The sequence below is a fragment of the Scophthalmus maximus genome, chromosome 14 (assembly GCF_022379125.1).
Source record: "Scophthalmus maximus strain ysfricsl-2021 chromosome 14, ASM2237912v1, whole genome shotgun sequence".
NCBI classification, from domain to species: domain Eukaryota; kingdom Metazoa; phylum Chordata; class Actinopteri; order Pleuronectiformes; family Scophthalmidae; genus Scophthalmus; species Scophthalmus maximus.
In genome coordinates this window covers 21,517,651-21,532,560 of record NC_061528.1, presented here as the reverse complement: position 1 = coordinate 21,532,560, position 14,910 = coordinate 21,517,651, and the positions used below count along the sequence as shown (strand labels likewise).

The following is a 14,910-nucleotide window of genomic DNA, read 5'->3' as shown; positions in this document are numbered from 1 at the left end:
TCGACACGACGCAGCAAACATGGAAACTCACACGGAGGTCGGGTCCACCTCACGTAACTATATTTAACTATATTCTATATAAAACATCGGCTCTTGGTGAGGAGATTATACATATACGAACACATGGTTATCGACGACATATTCAATTTCTGTAAATATTACACACTGTATCTTTAAATGCCATATGTAGTTACTGTGTGTAGATAAAGTAACATAAAAAGACCCCTTTTCACCAAAATTGTTAGTGAGTTGACAGGCGTTATTTATTTTTAATGAATGAATGAATTTTATTTTGAACTTTATTGTGATCAGATTATTCTTACTCAAATACTAATTATTCTCAGCACTGGCGGTGTCGCCGTGCTTTCTGGACTTTTTTCAGGAATCTGTTGTCGGTAGTCTTTGAGTCTGAACTTTGTCTTTCTGTTGAATGAGTTGTTATCAATTGTTCTCAGATTATCCTCACAATGAATCACACAGGGCTGATCTCGGGACAGATTACTTCATTAAGCTGATTGGCTGATCAGAGTATTCCCGCTGGGGGGCTCGGACCCCTGAGTCGTAGCGTCTGTCGCTTCCACGTCTCTTAAGGTGTTGGGGAGCGATGTTTGTTGTGTGGTGCGTTTCGCACCATTTTTTTAATTTAAAATTTTTCGGACTCAGGGCTGAGCTGAAAAAACAGATGTTTTTTCCCGGCATACACACAGAATCGACAGCTAGTGTGACCATGAGGAAATATTTGCTGAATTTTACAAAATGTGTATAGGATAAAAATCGCTTTCTGCCCCTTTAAATAAGCCATGAATTATTCCCTGGGAAAACGCAACGTTAAAGAATGTGGTAACAAATTCCTGAATCCGCCACTTTTGTCCAGATCTGTGCCAAAATTGAACGGGCTCTCACTCTTTTGGCCAAGTTTCAAACCCTTCCAGGTTCGTGGGAATATGTTTGCTAGTTTTTGCTCAAATTCTGCTGACAGACAAACTAATGTTTTTGCTGTAAGTTTTATTTACAAGCATGAAAAATTAAGATCAAGCGACAAAAAAAAAACAACTTGAAACACAATGACATTTTCTAATGTCATTGTTTGATCTTACCAAATGTCCAACAGTTTGACCAGTAACAATAGACATAGCCGGCCCTGAAAATTATTTCAGATGCGTAACGTCTCTTGCATAACGGAGCTCTGATCACAGCAGCTGACTTCTTTTTTTGTTGAAATGTGTCACTGTCTGGTTCTGCATCGACCCATTTTCAGCAGATCAGTGCATAATTCAAACTGAAGCTTCAAACAGAGGCGTCATCTATTACCACAGAGAAGAGGATACGGTTGGCCCGAAGTCACGTATTCAAGACAGAGATAACTGTGAATATAGGGGGGATTGCTGTGACCCGGGATACGCGACCGACAGCCTCTCAGTTTCTTCGACTCAATCACAGAGCGCCTTTAGTAACTGGCTGAGTCCATGAGTCCCTGAGGCCTTGTTGCGTTTTGTGTGTGTCCGTGTGTGCCAAAGCTGCACTTCTTGTGCTCGACTGTTACATAAACACTGTGGACACTGCGGGTCTGTCTCTTCCCCAGAGGTCAGCTGTGACGAGCAGCAAACTGAGGACATGTGTCCCCATCCCTGGGATTTTAGGACTGTCGATGCCACATTCATGTGTCATCTACGCCTGCTAGCCTCGTGGATTAAGGAATCCCACTGAGTCTGCGTGGGTGCTCATGCACCGTGTTTGTGTGTGTGCAACTGTGTGTCTGCCTGTGTGCGTGTGCAGTATTATGTGTTGCACGGTTAGCGAGCGCGAGGAAGGAGGGATGGCAGCAGAAGAAGGAATGCTTATCCTAAGGAAGTCCTTTGATCTTCACACACACACACACACACACACACACACACACACACACACACACACACACACACACACACACACACACAGTGAATGCACAGCTTTGCAAAGAGCTTAATGTGTTTTATATGCATGTAGGGAGTGTGTGTGTGTGTGTGTGTGTGTGTGTGTGTGTGTGTGTGTGTGTGTGTGTGTGTGTGTGTGTGTGTGTGTGTGTGTGTGTGTGTGTGTGTGTGTGTGTGTGTGTGTGTGTGTGTGTGTGTGTGTGTGTGTGTGTGTGTGTGTGTGTGTGTGTGTGTGTGTGTCCCTGCTGCCATTGGCTGCGGGACAATGTGGAGGAGGCTCCGGCTTATTTTTTAAAATAGGTTTTTTGTCTTTTGTGCGTTCAGACCATAATTCAGGCTCCCACAGATACCCAGATATGATCAGCATATGAGACACTTTATTACAAATATACATATACGTATAGGATTTTAATTTCATATTTAGGGCTTAATATGTTTTTGGGGTAGTATGGCATTTAGTGTGTTTAAACATTGTCAGTGTTTTTTAAAATGGCTATATATATATATATATATCGCCATGAGTGTACGGGGGCTGAACACATGCACAGTAACAGCGCCGGTGTTAAGCCGAAGTCGCCTGCGAAGAATTGAATGCTTGTCGTGTGAACGTGCACAGTGTAGACAGCATCTACCGAGTCCACGCTGACCTGCAACAAAGTCCGATGTGGAGAGACACAAGTTGAGCGTATAAACTGTGGCCAACCCTTTGAATGATGGGATTGTCTTCCTCGTGCACTCTGCCAAGCGAACTGGGCACGAAGCCCTCTGCCCATGTGACTCTGGGGGTGAAAGGGAATCTTTGATGGGTATAATAACAGACTGCAGTCGCAGTGGCTCCTCCTGCCAGCACAAGGGCTACAGGCACATCTACACCAACCATCTACCACTGAAGTTGGTACCAGTGTCTGTAAATAAAGATGGCTGACGCCACCGATATTAGCCTTTCGCAGACGTATCGGTATCGGTCGAGCCTGACCGATATATTGGTCTGGCTCTAAAATGTGCATTTATGTTTACATTTTACGTAAAATAGATTTATTTTCTTTGTTCAAATTCTATAAATTTGGTTGTATTTGTGTTTTCTTTTTATTTATAGTTATTTATAATAAAGTTAATGGTTAAACAAAAATATTAAGCAAAATCTTAGGAATCATTGACGTATATATATTGGCCGATGTATCGGTATCGGAAATCTTACTCCCTAATATCAATCGATATGGGCAAGGCCCAAAAATCCATATCGGTCAGGCTCTCTCTAGTACGTTGAGAGAGCACCTGTCATCCCGTATCTCTGCCCTAATGTTCCTCTCTTTCTGACTTTACTGTCACAATAAGAGCAAAATAAAATGTAAAGAAACTCAAGTAGCTTTCTCCCGCACAGTTTTTTCTATACTGATGTAAACAGAATGAAATGAAGGCCAGAACTAGGTTCTCGAAGTTAGAGTATCCATTATTTGATTCATGTGCTGGAGCTCATCAAATGTGAAACTGTCCAAATTGACTGTCCCGTTTCTTCAGCTGACTATGAAATTGGAGTGGGACAGCATGTCTGTGGTGCTCCGAACGGCCCAGGCTACAATAATGTGTCTGTGTGCTGTGATACCATCTCCCACAGTTAATGGTGTTTCTACAAATTCCACTTTTGAGAACATTCCTCCATTTTTTCATGAAATGTCTGACACTGCAGGATAAGATGGAGGAAGGAATTTCATAATCCTGTCCGTTGCTTAAAAACAACTTGACTCAGCTATTTCATTATCTTCCTTTAAAAAAAATCTCTTTTGATAAAATATCTTCTGATTAACGCTGTTGGTCAGTGAAAATAAGCAATTTGGGGGAAAATCCATGGTATTTTATAGACTAAAGGAAAATAGTAAAAAAGAAAAGAAAAGATCTCTGCAGTAATAAATGATGAGGAAAAAAATCACCTTGTGTTTCTGTGGTATCATCACAGTATTTTCTTTACTGGTCTATTGTGGTTGTATCACTGTGATTGATAAAAGTTGGCTTACATCATATAGACTGTATATGAAGATTGACATATGACAGCTCCCTTTAAGTGAAGCCAAAAACCATTGTCGTCCCCTGGTGGCCGGGTGCAGTATAGGTCATAAGCCCTGCATCCACCATGTTAGCATACTGGACACGAACCAAACAAAAACAAAAAAATCAAAGTTCAGGTTAAAAACCAAGGATGGTTTCATTTATTTGAGGTAGTTCTTATCACACTGATGTATGTTCGAGTGCGGTGTCATGTGTCTGATAAGTTTAGTTGTAATTAGTTGTTTGATGCTGAATAAAAGACATCACGATTGGTCGAGTGGGGGTATCATTGGGACTTCAATACCTCGTCTCCACTCCACTATCACTACCGTGCAGACTCTGGCTCCACATGATGTCACAGCGCCAGTATCCAAGATATTTTGACATCAGTTTTTTGTACAACGGGAGGAAGTGCAGATGCGTTGTCCATCTTTATTTACAGGTTCACATCCAGTTAGATTTTAGATGTGTTGATACATAAGGAAGTGTGTGAATGCTTTTAACAGTGTTGATTGTTCTTGCAAACATATCAGCTGTGACATTTAGCACCTGTAAAATGTGTTGTTGCCTGTCTCCCCCCTTTTTTTGTAAGCCATGCAGATAGTTTGCATTTTATCGACCGAGGCCTTTGACTCTTCAGATTAGTGCTTGTCAGAACAGGTCGAACTCAGACGGGTGATTTCAGAGATAGTTGAGTGAATAAACGCCCGTCTTCTGAGACGCTTCCTTTCGGAGTTAAGATTCACCACGACTCTCCTGTGGAATGGGAACAGACATAAAGAAACGGTTCCTGGCTGAGATCAGAAAAAAAGCGTCACATCACAACAATACTGCCTCTCTCATGAAGCCAAAGACCAGAGCATGGAGGTTTTTGAAGTGAATGGCGGCTCAGTTGCTCTGATGTCAGCAAAATGTTCTTTGTACTCCATCGAGGTGATGAGCAAATAGTGGCAAGAACATAATATACAGTCAGAGCTTCTTCCAACTCCCCTGCCTGGATGTCAGGGCGACGTTCAGGAGAGTTCAGTTCCCTGGTAGGTGTCTGACAGGCGGAGGAAAGATACTTCAGGGAGCAAATTATGTTTATTCGATGTGGTGGGAGCATAAAATGAGAGACAACACTGAGCAAATGATTCAGATGCTGATAAATGTTTTATAATATTTCCTCCATAACTTGAGGCCAGAAGGTTAATGTTCTGCCCCGCCAGCAGCCTCTCTTGGTTCGTCAGCAGAACAAGACGTCTCTGTTATGACATAAAGCCAACCCGTAATCACCCGTCCTCGGTCTCTTACATAACACCGCAGGGTGCTGGCTCAAACCACCGTCTGTGTCGAGCCTCGTGGAAACCCCGTCAGCCCCCCCCCCCCCCCCCCCCCCCCCCCCCCCGAGCTCCAGGGAGAACCAGAAGGGGGAGGTGAGCGAAAACAAAATGGAAGAGAAATTTAAGAGACTTAGAAGGGACATCGGGGATAGTGGCAGGGGGAAGGAAAGAGGCAGTAAAATGAAGACTGGGTGAGAGAAACCCTCTCCCTCTGACTCACCCCTTCCCATCAGTCAGTACAGAACATCATCAAGTGACTCCCCCACTCTAAGAACTTAACTTTCCCTTGATCCCACACGCCTTTAGGCTTTTCTTCTTTTTCTAAAGAGAAGAGCAAGGGGGGAGAAATCCTCTGTATTTTATAAATCTGTGGTTCAGAGACAGATTACTGGTGACTCTGCTAAGGCCAGCGCAGCGTCAGCAACTCTGAGTACAGTACTTCAGCATGTTGTGGTGCGCGTCAGCTCAGCGACTCCTGACACCTAGTGGACTTAAAAGGCAACACACCCTTGATTCCTGAATCAGAATCAATGTTTATTGGAGATCATGTTTCCTTTAAAATGAAACACAGTTCTTAGGCTGTAGTCTCATGACTGACGGGTGAATGATTCCAGGTACCAAACTTGCAGGCAGTGAATAGCACTTTGAGGAATAATTAATCCTCAGACATTTTGTCACAGTTATATTTCGTCAGTTAGTAAAGTATACATAACTGCATTGCATTATGGTCTATCAAGGCCTTGGTTTGTGTTTAGGAGGCCATGTTGATTTTCCTCCATGAACAAAACCATGTACCTCAGGAAACCTTTTAGTTGAATAAAGGTTGAACAAATACACAGAGTAACTCCAGCTGCCCAAACACACATTAGCAGACTTTGCTTGTTCTGTGCTTTCCCTATAATTGTAAAGCGTTGCCATGAGGCAAAAGAAGAAAGGCAAAAAGAGGCAAAAGAAGTTTCAGTGCTTCCTCTAGGAATGTTTTCCAGCAGCAGGGGCTCAAAGCAACAATAGGGGCAAAACGTGATAACTAAAGTGCATCATTGAATAACATCGAACTGCATGTTAAAGATCTTGACTGGAGGAGCCTGATCAGCAGACTGTCAAAGTCGCACCCAGAACCTGCAGGACAACCAACAGTGTAGTTGTGTAGCAGTGCTGCCTTAAATCTTTGTCCAGATTCGAGGTGCGACCCCACTTGCAGCTAATAAACGTCCCGCATTTACTGCACTTGTCGCCGCTTTCTCCGTTAAAATACAGGCAGTTGTGTTGACGCGTGACGTATAATAAAATATTTATCTATCTTTTAGGAACTGATAAACAGAAGCGAAGTGTAACTTTCTCTCACAGGTACCCGGTAACACTGCTCTGTCCTTACTGGTCTCGCTGCGTCCTTCTCCTCGGGGGCGTGTCGCCTACAGCGCTCCGTCGTTGTGTCCCGTCATGTCAAAATGACATTGCCACTTCATGACATTTCATAAAATTCTGTCGGAGCGGCGGCAGTCATTTTGAACGAACGTAGAGGAAACCCTGCCAGTTTAGACGGGATGATTGTGTCATGTCAGTATCAAAGAATATTGAGGTTATTCATTGGATCCCGTTTCCCCTCACAGGATGTTAGCAGCTGTGATATTCTTTGTCGTTTCTCTGCCAATCCTCGTTTGGTTAAATACTTCCTGTGTATCTGATTGTAGTGTAGACCTCCCTGCTTTTGGAAACGGGCGTGGTCAACGTAGAGGATCGGTGCAAGTCATGGCCTCTGACTTGCTCCGGATGTATCTGCTATAAACTATAAGCTAGTCCCAATATGCTGCTGAGCCTCTGTAGACCAGTTACCAGTGATTAAACCTTTTCAGAGGCAGCGGTGATGTCGAGAGGGATCAATGCTACTGTGACCACTCGCTGTACCCTCAGACCGCACTAATGACACTCCTCTGTTCGCGTGTGTGCAAGTGTGCGCTGATGGTCCACTGTGTGTCATTGTATGTTTGTGTTCATCCGTTTTTGTACTGTATGCATGTTGCATGTAGTTCTAATTGCTCCCCTGACACAAAGATAAATCACCACAACGTTTGTGTCAGCGTCTGTGAGACAGCTGTGATCAATACTTCACTAGGTGTGGCAGGGCACCCGAGCTCGGCAGGATGAGCTCATAGATCTTTTTCTGGAGAGTTAAGGTCTGGATGTTCTCCGTACAGTTTGGATTAACAAACAGTTTGGATAACGATCCATTAAAAAGGAATGGGCTGTTTTAACATCAGAGTATAAAGAATAAGATGATTCTTGGCTGAATTCCATTGAGCTGCTTTAGCTCCATGGTTCTGACACTGTGCATTCTGGCTCTTTGTCATGGCTTACTGGTTTTTGACACCATCTTTAATGTAATTCGTAGCAACCTGTGGTTTCCAGGTGACAAGTCATAGTGTCCGATATAAATTGCTGTTTTATCTTGGTAGGGGAAAAAAGAAACATGATTAATTTGTCACATTTCTTGTCACAAATTCCTGCAGTAACTTAATGTACTCAGCCCGTGATGATAGGTTGGGATCAATGGCTGCGCTCCATTTCCTGGTTCGCTGCTTGTTATCCAGCAACTGGGGTGCGGAAACCTGTTAAATGGAATGCACAGTGTCCGGTCTATGAGATGGCAGGTATATGATGAAAGTGGAGATGGTGAACTTTAATTCCTGTACCACACAGAGCCATTGATCGAGGTCAGCCTGAGTCATTTTGTGCTCTGATGGTAATAGAGTATGAGCCACACCCAGCTGGCCTCTGCCCAGCACTGTGCCGCTTACAGTTATTGGTGCATAATTTGGCAGCATCATTGTATTCCCGGCATAGTTCAATTTGACTTGAACCTGACGACAGAGGTGTTCTCATTTTTCTCAGCTTTAACCCTGTTGGCACAAAAGCACGGTTTAAAAATGTCAGTGAATTGTCAAGCCACTTATTCAGTCACACTGGTGCTATTGATATTTTAAGAACATATCTCTCTGGGGTTGATAACACAGCGTTGGGCTTAGGAGCTAAAGAGAAAGAAGACTTAAAGGTGACATATTATGCAAAAATCAGTGTTTGTGCACATAAATGCCTGTCGGCCCGCAAACTGTGAAAAAGATTATCTTCCACTGTGATGTCTTTTGGGGTAACCCCGCCTGCATTCTGAGAATCTCCACTTCTCTGGTGAAGGGGCGTGACATTTCCTCCACGTTTTGAAATCGGTTGACCAATCACAACAGACTGGGGGTTCATCGACAGGGGCGGGGCTAAAAGAAATCCAGGCGTTTCAGACGGAGGGTGAAAAGAGGAGCTGCAGGAATGGGCAGTATGACACACTGAACATTAGAGCGTGTAAACCTTTTCAAGTGGCAACCCAAATTAAAAATATGAACCTGAATATGAGCATAATATGTCACCTTTAATATCAAATTATACATTTTGCACTTTTTCAGAAACACTGTACTAGATGATGAGTTTGCACAAAAACTAAACACTGTATATTACTACAGCCTATTGTTCACACCGTGAACATTAGTTCTTGATGTAATGTGTGTGTGTGTTCGGTAGCGCCCCCCCCGCCCCCCCCCCCAAAAAAAAGCTGATCTCACAACGACCCCTCCCTCTTTAACCACTAGAGTCTCTACACAGCCACAGCATCATGATGGTGTTGTGACACACTCACCGTCAACACAGTGACACACCCACTGATAGCTGAGCTCAGGGAGGGATTTTTAAGACGTGGTTATTCCTGCCTCGGTCGGAGCCCAGCGAGTGACAAACGCGCACGCACACACACACACACACACACACACACACACACACACACACACACACACACACAAACACAAAGCCCGTGGACAGAGAGGCCTGGTGAAAGGCAGAGAGCGTGTTAGAGGGGGCAGCAGAGACATGCTGAGGAAGCTGGTGTGCAAGAAGATCTGCGCTCGTGAGAACAATTCCAACAATTTTTTTCTCTTCTGTTCTTTATTGCTCCCTGTTCTTCTAGATGGTTTGTCTTTCTCATCTTTCTCTGTCTGTACATCTCCACATTTACCTCTCTCTTTCTCTCTCAACCTGTTGCCCTTCCTCCATGTCTTCAACTGTGTTTGCCTTTTTTCGTCTGCCTGTCAGAGATGCAGTGTCATGGCGATAATCTTGGCAGCCGGGACATTTAGGGATCTGTTTTTGTGCGTGAGCCCTACATCATTGCTCTGATTGTTTTTCTTCTATTTGTATCAGTTAATATCATCTGGCGATACTGTTGATGTGTGGCTAAAAGATGTACAGTAGGCTTCATTCATGAACATTAAGTTCAATTAAGCCTGTCTATGAGGAATATTCTTTCTAAGAAATGGTATCAGTACTAATAAAAAACTAAATGTCCACAGAAATTAGCCGTAATTTTGGACTCTGTTGTCTCTGTGCCTCAGCTGGCAGCAGCCGCCCAGCACTGGCACATCGGCCGCGGGCTAATCCCTTGTCTGAATAGTCACGTTGGGCAGGTGGGGGGGGGTCACGTATCCATGCATGGCTGTCAAACCAGATTAAATTCAAATGGAAGGATAGAAGTCAATATGGAAGATACATGGACAGGACCTGACAGATGGATGTGCTGAACCCTCTCCTGAGGTGGACAGAGGTCATACAATGCAGAGACGACTCAGTTTGTACTTTAAGAAGATTAATAAGAGGAGAATGATAATGCGTTTCACCACGGGACGTAACGCCTGACCTCGCTGACATCTTAGGGGAAGCAATGTGTGTCTGAATGACGTGAACAATGATTTACTGAAATATCTCTCCTGCACTCTCCAGGTTTAAATCAATTTATAATTTTCCCTCTTTTCTGCCTTTGTTATTGCAGATAAGAACTTTGAGGATGAGGACTCCATGGACGGAGGCCGGTCCTCCTCCTCATCATCCTCAAAAGCGCCCCCCAGTGGCAGGAGGACTGTAATGAGCTCCGTCAGAAGACCCAGCTCGGCCACCACAGCTAAGCCCACAGGTGAGGTTGAGGCTGTGGGGAAACAGAGAAGCGGCCAGCTGTGATACACGCTCAGAGAGCACTTTTTTATGAACACCACACTGATACTGACTCAGGCCTTCCTCGGCTCTCAGACAGCCTCAGCTCTTCATCTCATTGATTCTACAAGATGTTGGAAACCTTCCTTTGAGGTCCTGCTCCATCTATGCAGATTTGTTAGCAGCAGATTCCTGCTGCCAATCTCCTGTTCTACTGATTCTTTTCTGTACAACATGTACAACTTTTCTGGGTTTTTTTGCTCCCACTGTTGTGTGAAAATCTCCTGCCACATGATTGGCTGATTGGATAATTGAATAATCCTGTCTACAGGTGTCTTTGTGAATGTATACTGTACTTGACCGCTTTCAACATGTTGAAGCACTATTGAATCTCAGTTACAAAACCTCTCACGTTGTTTTTACAGCTAAAGAAGTAGCAGCCGGTGCAGTTGATGAAGAGGATTTCATCAAAGCCTTCGAAGACGTGCCCTCTATCCAGGTAAAGTGAGCCTGGTGTGGTCTGTCTTTGTGTTCTATGTCTCTGATTTCACTCTGAAGTGTTGTGGTGTTTATGGTCATATCTGTCGTTCAACTTGTTCGTCTTAGACTTTGGTCCAGACTTAAGTGTCTCAGCAACAACTGTTTTAGGTGCATGATTTTGCCATACCATTTTCTGCAGACATTCACGGTCACCCGAGGATAAATCCTGGTGATTTTTTGGATCGCCTTATTTATCATGTGCCACTGTGAAGTTGACATGCATGGTTTTTATGGAAACATCATAAAAACGTTTGATAGACTGTCACAAAATTTGGTGGTTATTAATTGATATTCGTTGTGCCAAGATGATGAACCAGCCACAGCCACCAGGTCAAAGTTTTCACTTACATTTACGTACATGCACCGCCACAACATTTTGTTCAGACATTCATGTGACCAGAGGATGTACCACTTTGGTGATCTTCTAACTTTTCCTGTTGCACCACTGTGAGGTCTGCAATTTTCTGTTCAATCCTGTTGACTTCTGTGATCCCATAACTCGTCATCTAGTCTCAGCAGGTTAGAATTTGTAATTTGTCCAACTCATGACTACACACCAGGAAAACTAATAATTTTCCCATGAGCCTAAGTTGAGCACAGGAAACATTATTAGCATCAGCGTGTTAGCGCCATTTTCCCCAAAGCATTTTAGCCTTTCATACAAAGTGTAAAATACATGACAGCTGGGAAGATGACAGAGAGTCAGAATCTTGAACAATTTGTTCAACATTATTGATAGCTGATTGTATTGGTTATGATACTAGTTTTCTAAATGTCTTTTTGTGTCCAGATCTACTCGAACAGAGAGCTAGAGGACCAGCTGACCAAGGTCCGAGAGGTGCTGTCCGATGAAAAACATGACTGGGAGCACCGAGTGGTGGCGGTAAAACAAAATGAATTCTCTTTCACACGCATCCATAGAGTACAAGTTCAGGCCTTCAGGGATCATACACCAAGATGTCTTTGTCTCACTCTCCTCCTCTTACTCGTTCCTCTCCAGCTGAAGAAGGTCCGTTCGATCATGTTGGCCGGGGCCACCGAGTATGAGGGTTTCCCTCAGCAGCTGCGTCTCCTCGAGGCGCCCCTCAAGCTGTCAGCTAAAGACCTGCGCTCTCAGGTGGTCCGCGAGGCCTGCATCACTCTGGGGTAAGATCCCATACACTGTCCCAACCACATTTCTAAAGGTTGTTGGGACACAACAGCTGTCTACCATTTTACAGTAGCATAAATCTGGTAACTGTTATTGAAACTCCCTGTTATTATTATTCAGTAAATACCCTTTCCCTGACATCATCATCAGGGTCACTCAGATCCGCTGACCGGTTGCTTCTGGTCACCCCCAGGTCAAGGTTGACGCAAAGGGGAGATTGTGCCTTTGCGATTGTAGCCCCCAAACTCTGGAATGAGTTACTTCTGCCTGTTATGCTGCGTTCACACCGCGAGTTTGGTCGCAAGCAAACATTTGTGCTTATTTAAAGGCAGACAGGAATGAGAGGGGAAAGCCACACGTCCACGTCCAACTTCCTCGATCACTTTCTGCCGAGCCCTCTCCTTCTTCACCCGGTCACGATGCAAATTACACCAACCCGGTCGGGCTGCCCACACACAGAGATCCTCCATTCCTGATACTGTACAATGACAGGCCATCTGGGGACAGTGACGGAGGGAGTATCTCAATGCTAATTGGCTATCGTGTAAATGCGTCACGCACATTTTTCACTCTAGTTCCAATATTTCAACTCGAGCCACTGAAGTGACTGACGCTACTCGCGCCATTCGCGCCAGGACATTTTTCGTCTAGTCATCTCTTTGCATGTAATTTACTTGCGCAAAGAATTGGCACAATTCCAGTGTGAACGCACCATTAGACTGGCCCCTACACTTCCTGTCTTTAAATCCCATCTTAAAACACATTTTTACTCCTTGGCTTTCAACTCAGTGTAACAATTTGTGTAGTTTGTTCTTGGGTTTTGGGATATTCTTCATGTGCAGCACTTTGGCCAACTGCATTTCACCATTAGCAGTTTCAGACATTAGCCTTTGTCATAAAGAGAAGATGCAGCACAGACAACCGTTCTCATTCCGACTGACTTAGAATGTTCCGAAAAGTAAATGTTGGAATTGTTATGGTGAATTACAGTAAAGTAAAAAAATGTAAACCTATGAGCAAGATACGTGTCCTTTAAACAGCACTAAAAGAGTACTGTGCTCCAGTTTGACATGGTTTGCTTTGTGTGGTTTGTTCCTTTGGTTCCCAAATGTTGATATTATGATCTTAATATTTCATAGCGTTAATTTGAGATTTAAATTTAAGTGCTAAAACATCACATTGTGGTTTTAATCTTTGCCACATTGTTCTTTTTGAAACTGACAATTAAATACAATTGTAAGGTACACAGTTTTTGTCATTAGCTCTTTGTTGGCTTGGTGCCACGATAACACAATCTTCTCAACCCTAATAATTCTACATCAAATATTTAATGTTTTATTATGAGACTTAAGTATATCAATAATATTAATATCCCGGTGAGTGTGCAGAGCAGGATTAATGATTTACAAAAAATATCGCAGCCCTAATATACAGGTTAATACAGTGAAACATTGGGTACGTAAATCGTTCAATCATCTGTGTCAGTCGATATCGTGGCTTTTGATCGGCAGCAGTGATATTAGCTGCGATCTGTGATTGATTAGACTTCCCCAGGAAAAATAGCATGCTGAAGTATCTTCTTTCCACATACTTAAGCTAATGAAAATGATCCCTGCTCAAAAACATGAAACGAGCAGTGCGCACCATCCCCCCCCCCCACACACACACACACCTCCAAAAACATCAGTCATCCAAATTTTAATACAACCCCAATGAGGTGGAACAAAGCAGAGACGCCCCGAAAGAGCAGTCGTTTGACGAATGTGTTCGGAGCGATGTGCATCGTGTCATCCCTCGTGATGTCGCCATCACAGCTTGCCCCCTCAATCCAGTACTCACATTCTGCATCTGATCAGATATTTCATTTTTGTTTTTACAGTCACATGCTAATAGACATCCCATTGATTTTGGAGGGCAATGCAGTTCCTTTATTTTCATTTTCTTTGTCTTTTTTTATACCTCTCTCAATGCATCTCTTTCTATTGTAGGATTTCTAACTTTGATTAAATTTTCATGCAAATCCGTCTGTAGCTTTTTGAGGAATCCTGCTAATTGAAGAGATGACCTCCTTGGTGGAGGTAATAATCTAAGAGATGCTTTATTACCGCTCTTTGAATAAAACTATTTAGATGCATCTTCAAATAAATTCAAGTGAAATCAACGTTCACACTATAGCAAACGTGGAGGAGCTTTGCCTATTACGGGACTGGCCACAGTCGTCTTTGTATTATCAAAAAGCGCAGTGACACGTCACCATGACTGGGTCGTCTGACGGGGCTCGTGTTTGTTCTTTTCCCTCCTCCGTCAGACATTTGTCATCAATTCTGGGCAACAAGTTTGACCATGGAGCCGAGAGCGTCATGCCCACACTGCTCAACCTTGTACCCAACAGTGCCAAAATCATGGCCACGTCCGGGGTGGTCACCATCCGCCTCATCCTCAGGGTAAGACGTCTCAGAGAGGAGGGTTGCACCTGGACATGTGGAAATATTTTTTGAATTCATAATTCGCTAACACATGTTTTAGTTGCACATCTCAACAGTTGGTTGATTTATAATAGCTGTCAATTAAACCACCACATCATGTCTCAATATTGAAATATTTGTAACAAATAGAAATGAAACCCTTCTTGTGGAATACGCTTAGTGTCTGTGTCTTTCCCCTCCAGCACACACACTACCCTCGACTCATCCCCATCATAACCAGTAACTGCACCTCCAAATCAGTCGCAGTGAGACGGTAAGAAGAACTTTATACTGATACTCAAACTGCAGTTCAAAAGTACAAAAGCTGCATGATGAATTTTGTTTAAATTCAATTATTCCTAGCATTGATTGTTTTTTATATTTAGTCCTTATTTATTTAAAAGACTTTACATGCAAATTATGGCTTTTTTGTGTCAAATTTAATTTTAATTCAACAT

At 43.3% G+C, this 14,910-nt stretch overlaps 1 protein-coding gene across 31 annotated transcripts in view; it reads left to right on the top strand.

Moving 5' to 3' along the window:
• clasp1a (cytoplasmic linker associated protein 1a) overlaps positions 1–14,910 on the top strand; it is an 85,542-nt gene that overhangs the window by 36,382 nt on the left and 34,250 nt on the right. For all 31 annotated transcript variants that reach the window (XM_035651153.2, XM_035651147.2, XM_035651149.2 and 28 more), the window contains 6 exons: positions 10,140–10,280; positions 10,723–10,796; positions 11,628–11,720; positions 11,838–11,983; positions 14,296–14,431; positions 14,656–14,726. In XM_035651153.2, coding sequence (XP_035507046.1) covers positions 10,140–10,280; positions 10,723–10,796; positions 11,628–11,720; positions 11,838–11,983; positions 14,296–14,431; positions 14,656–14,726 — 661 coding nt within the window. The remainder of the gene's footprint in view (positions 1–10,139; positions 10,281–10,722; positions 10,797–11,627; positions 11,721–11,837; positions 11,984–14,295; positions 14,432–14,655; positions 14,727–14,910) is intronic.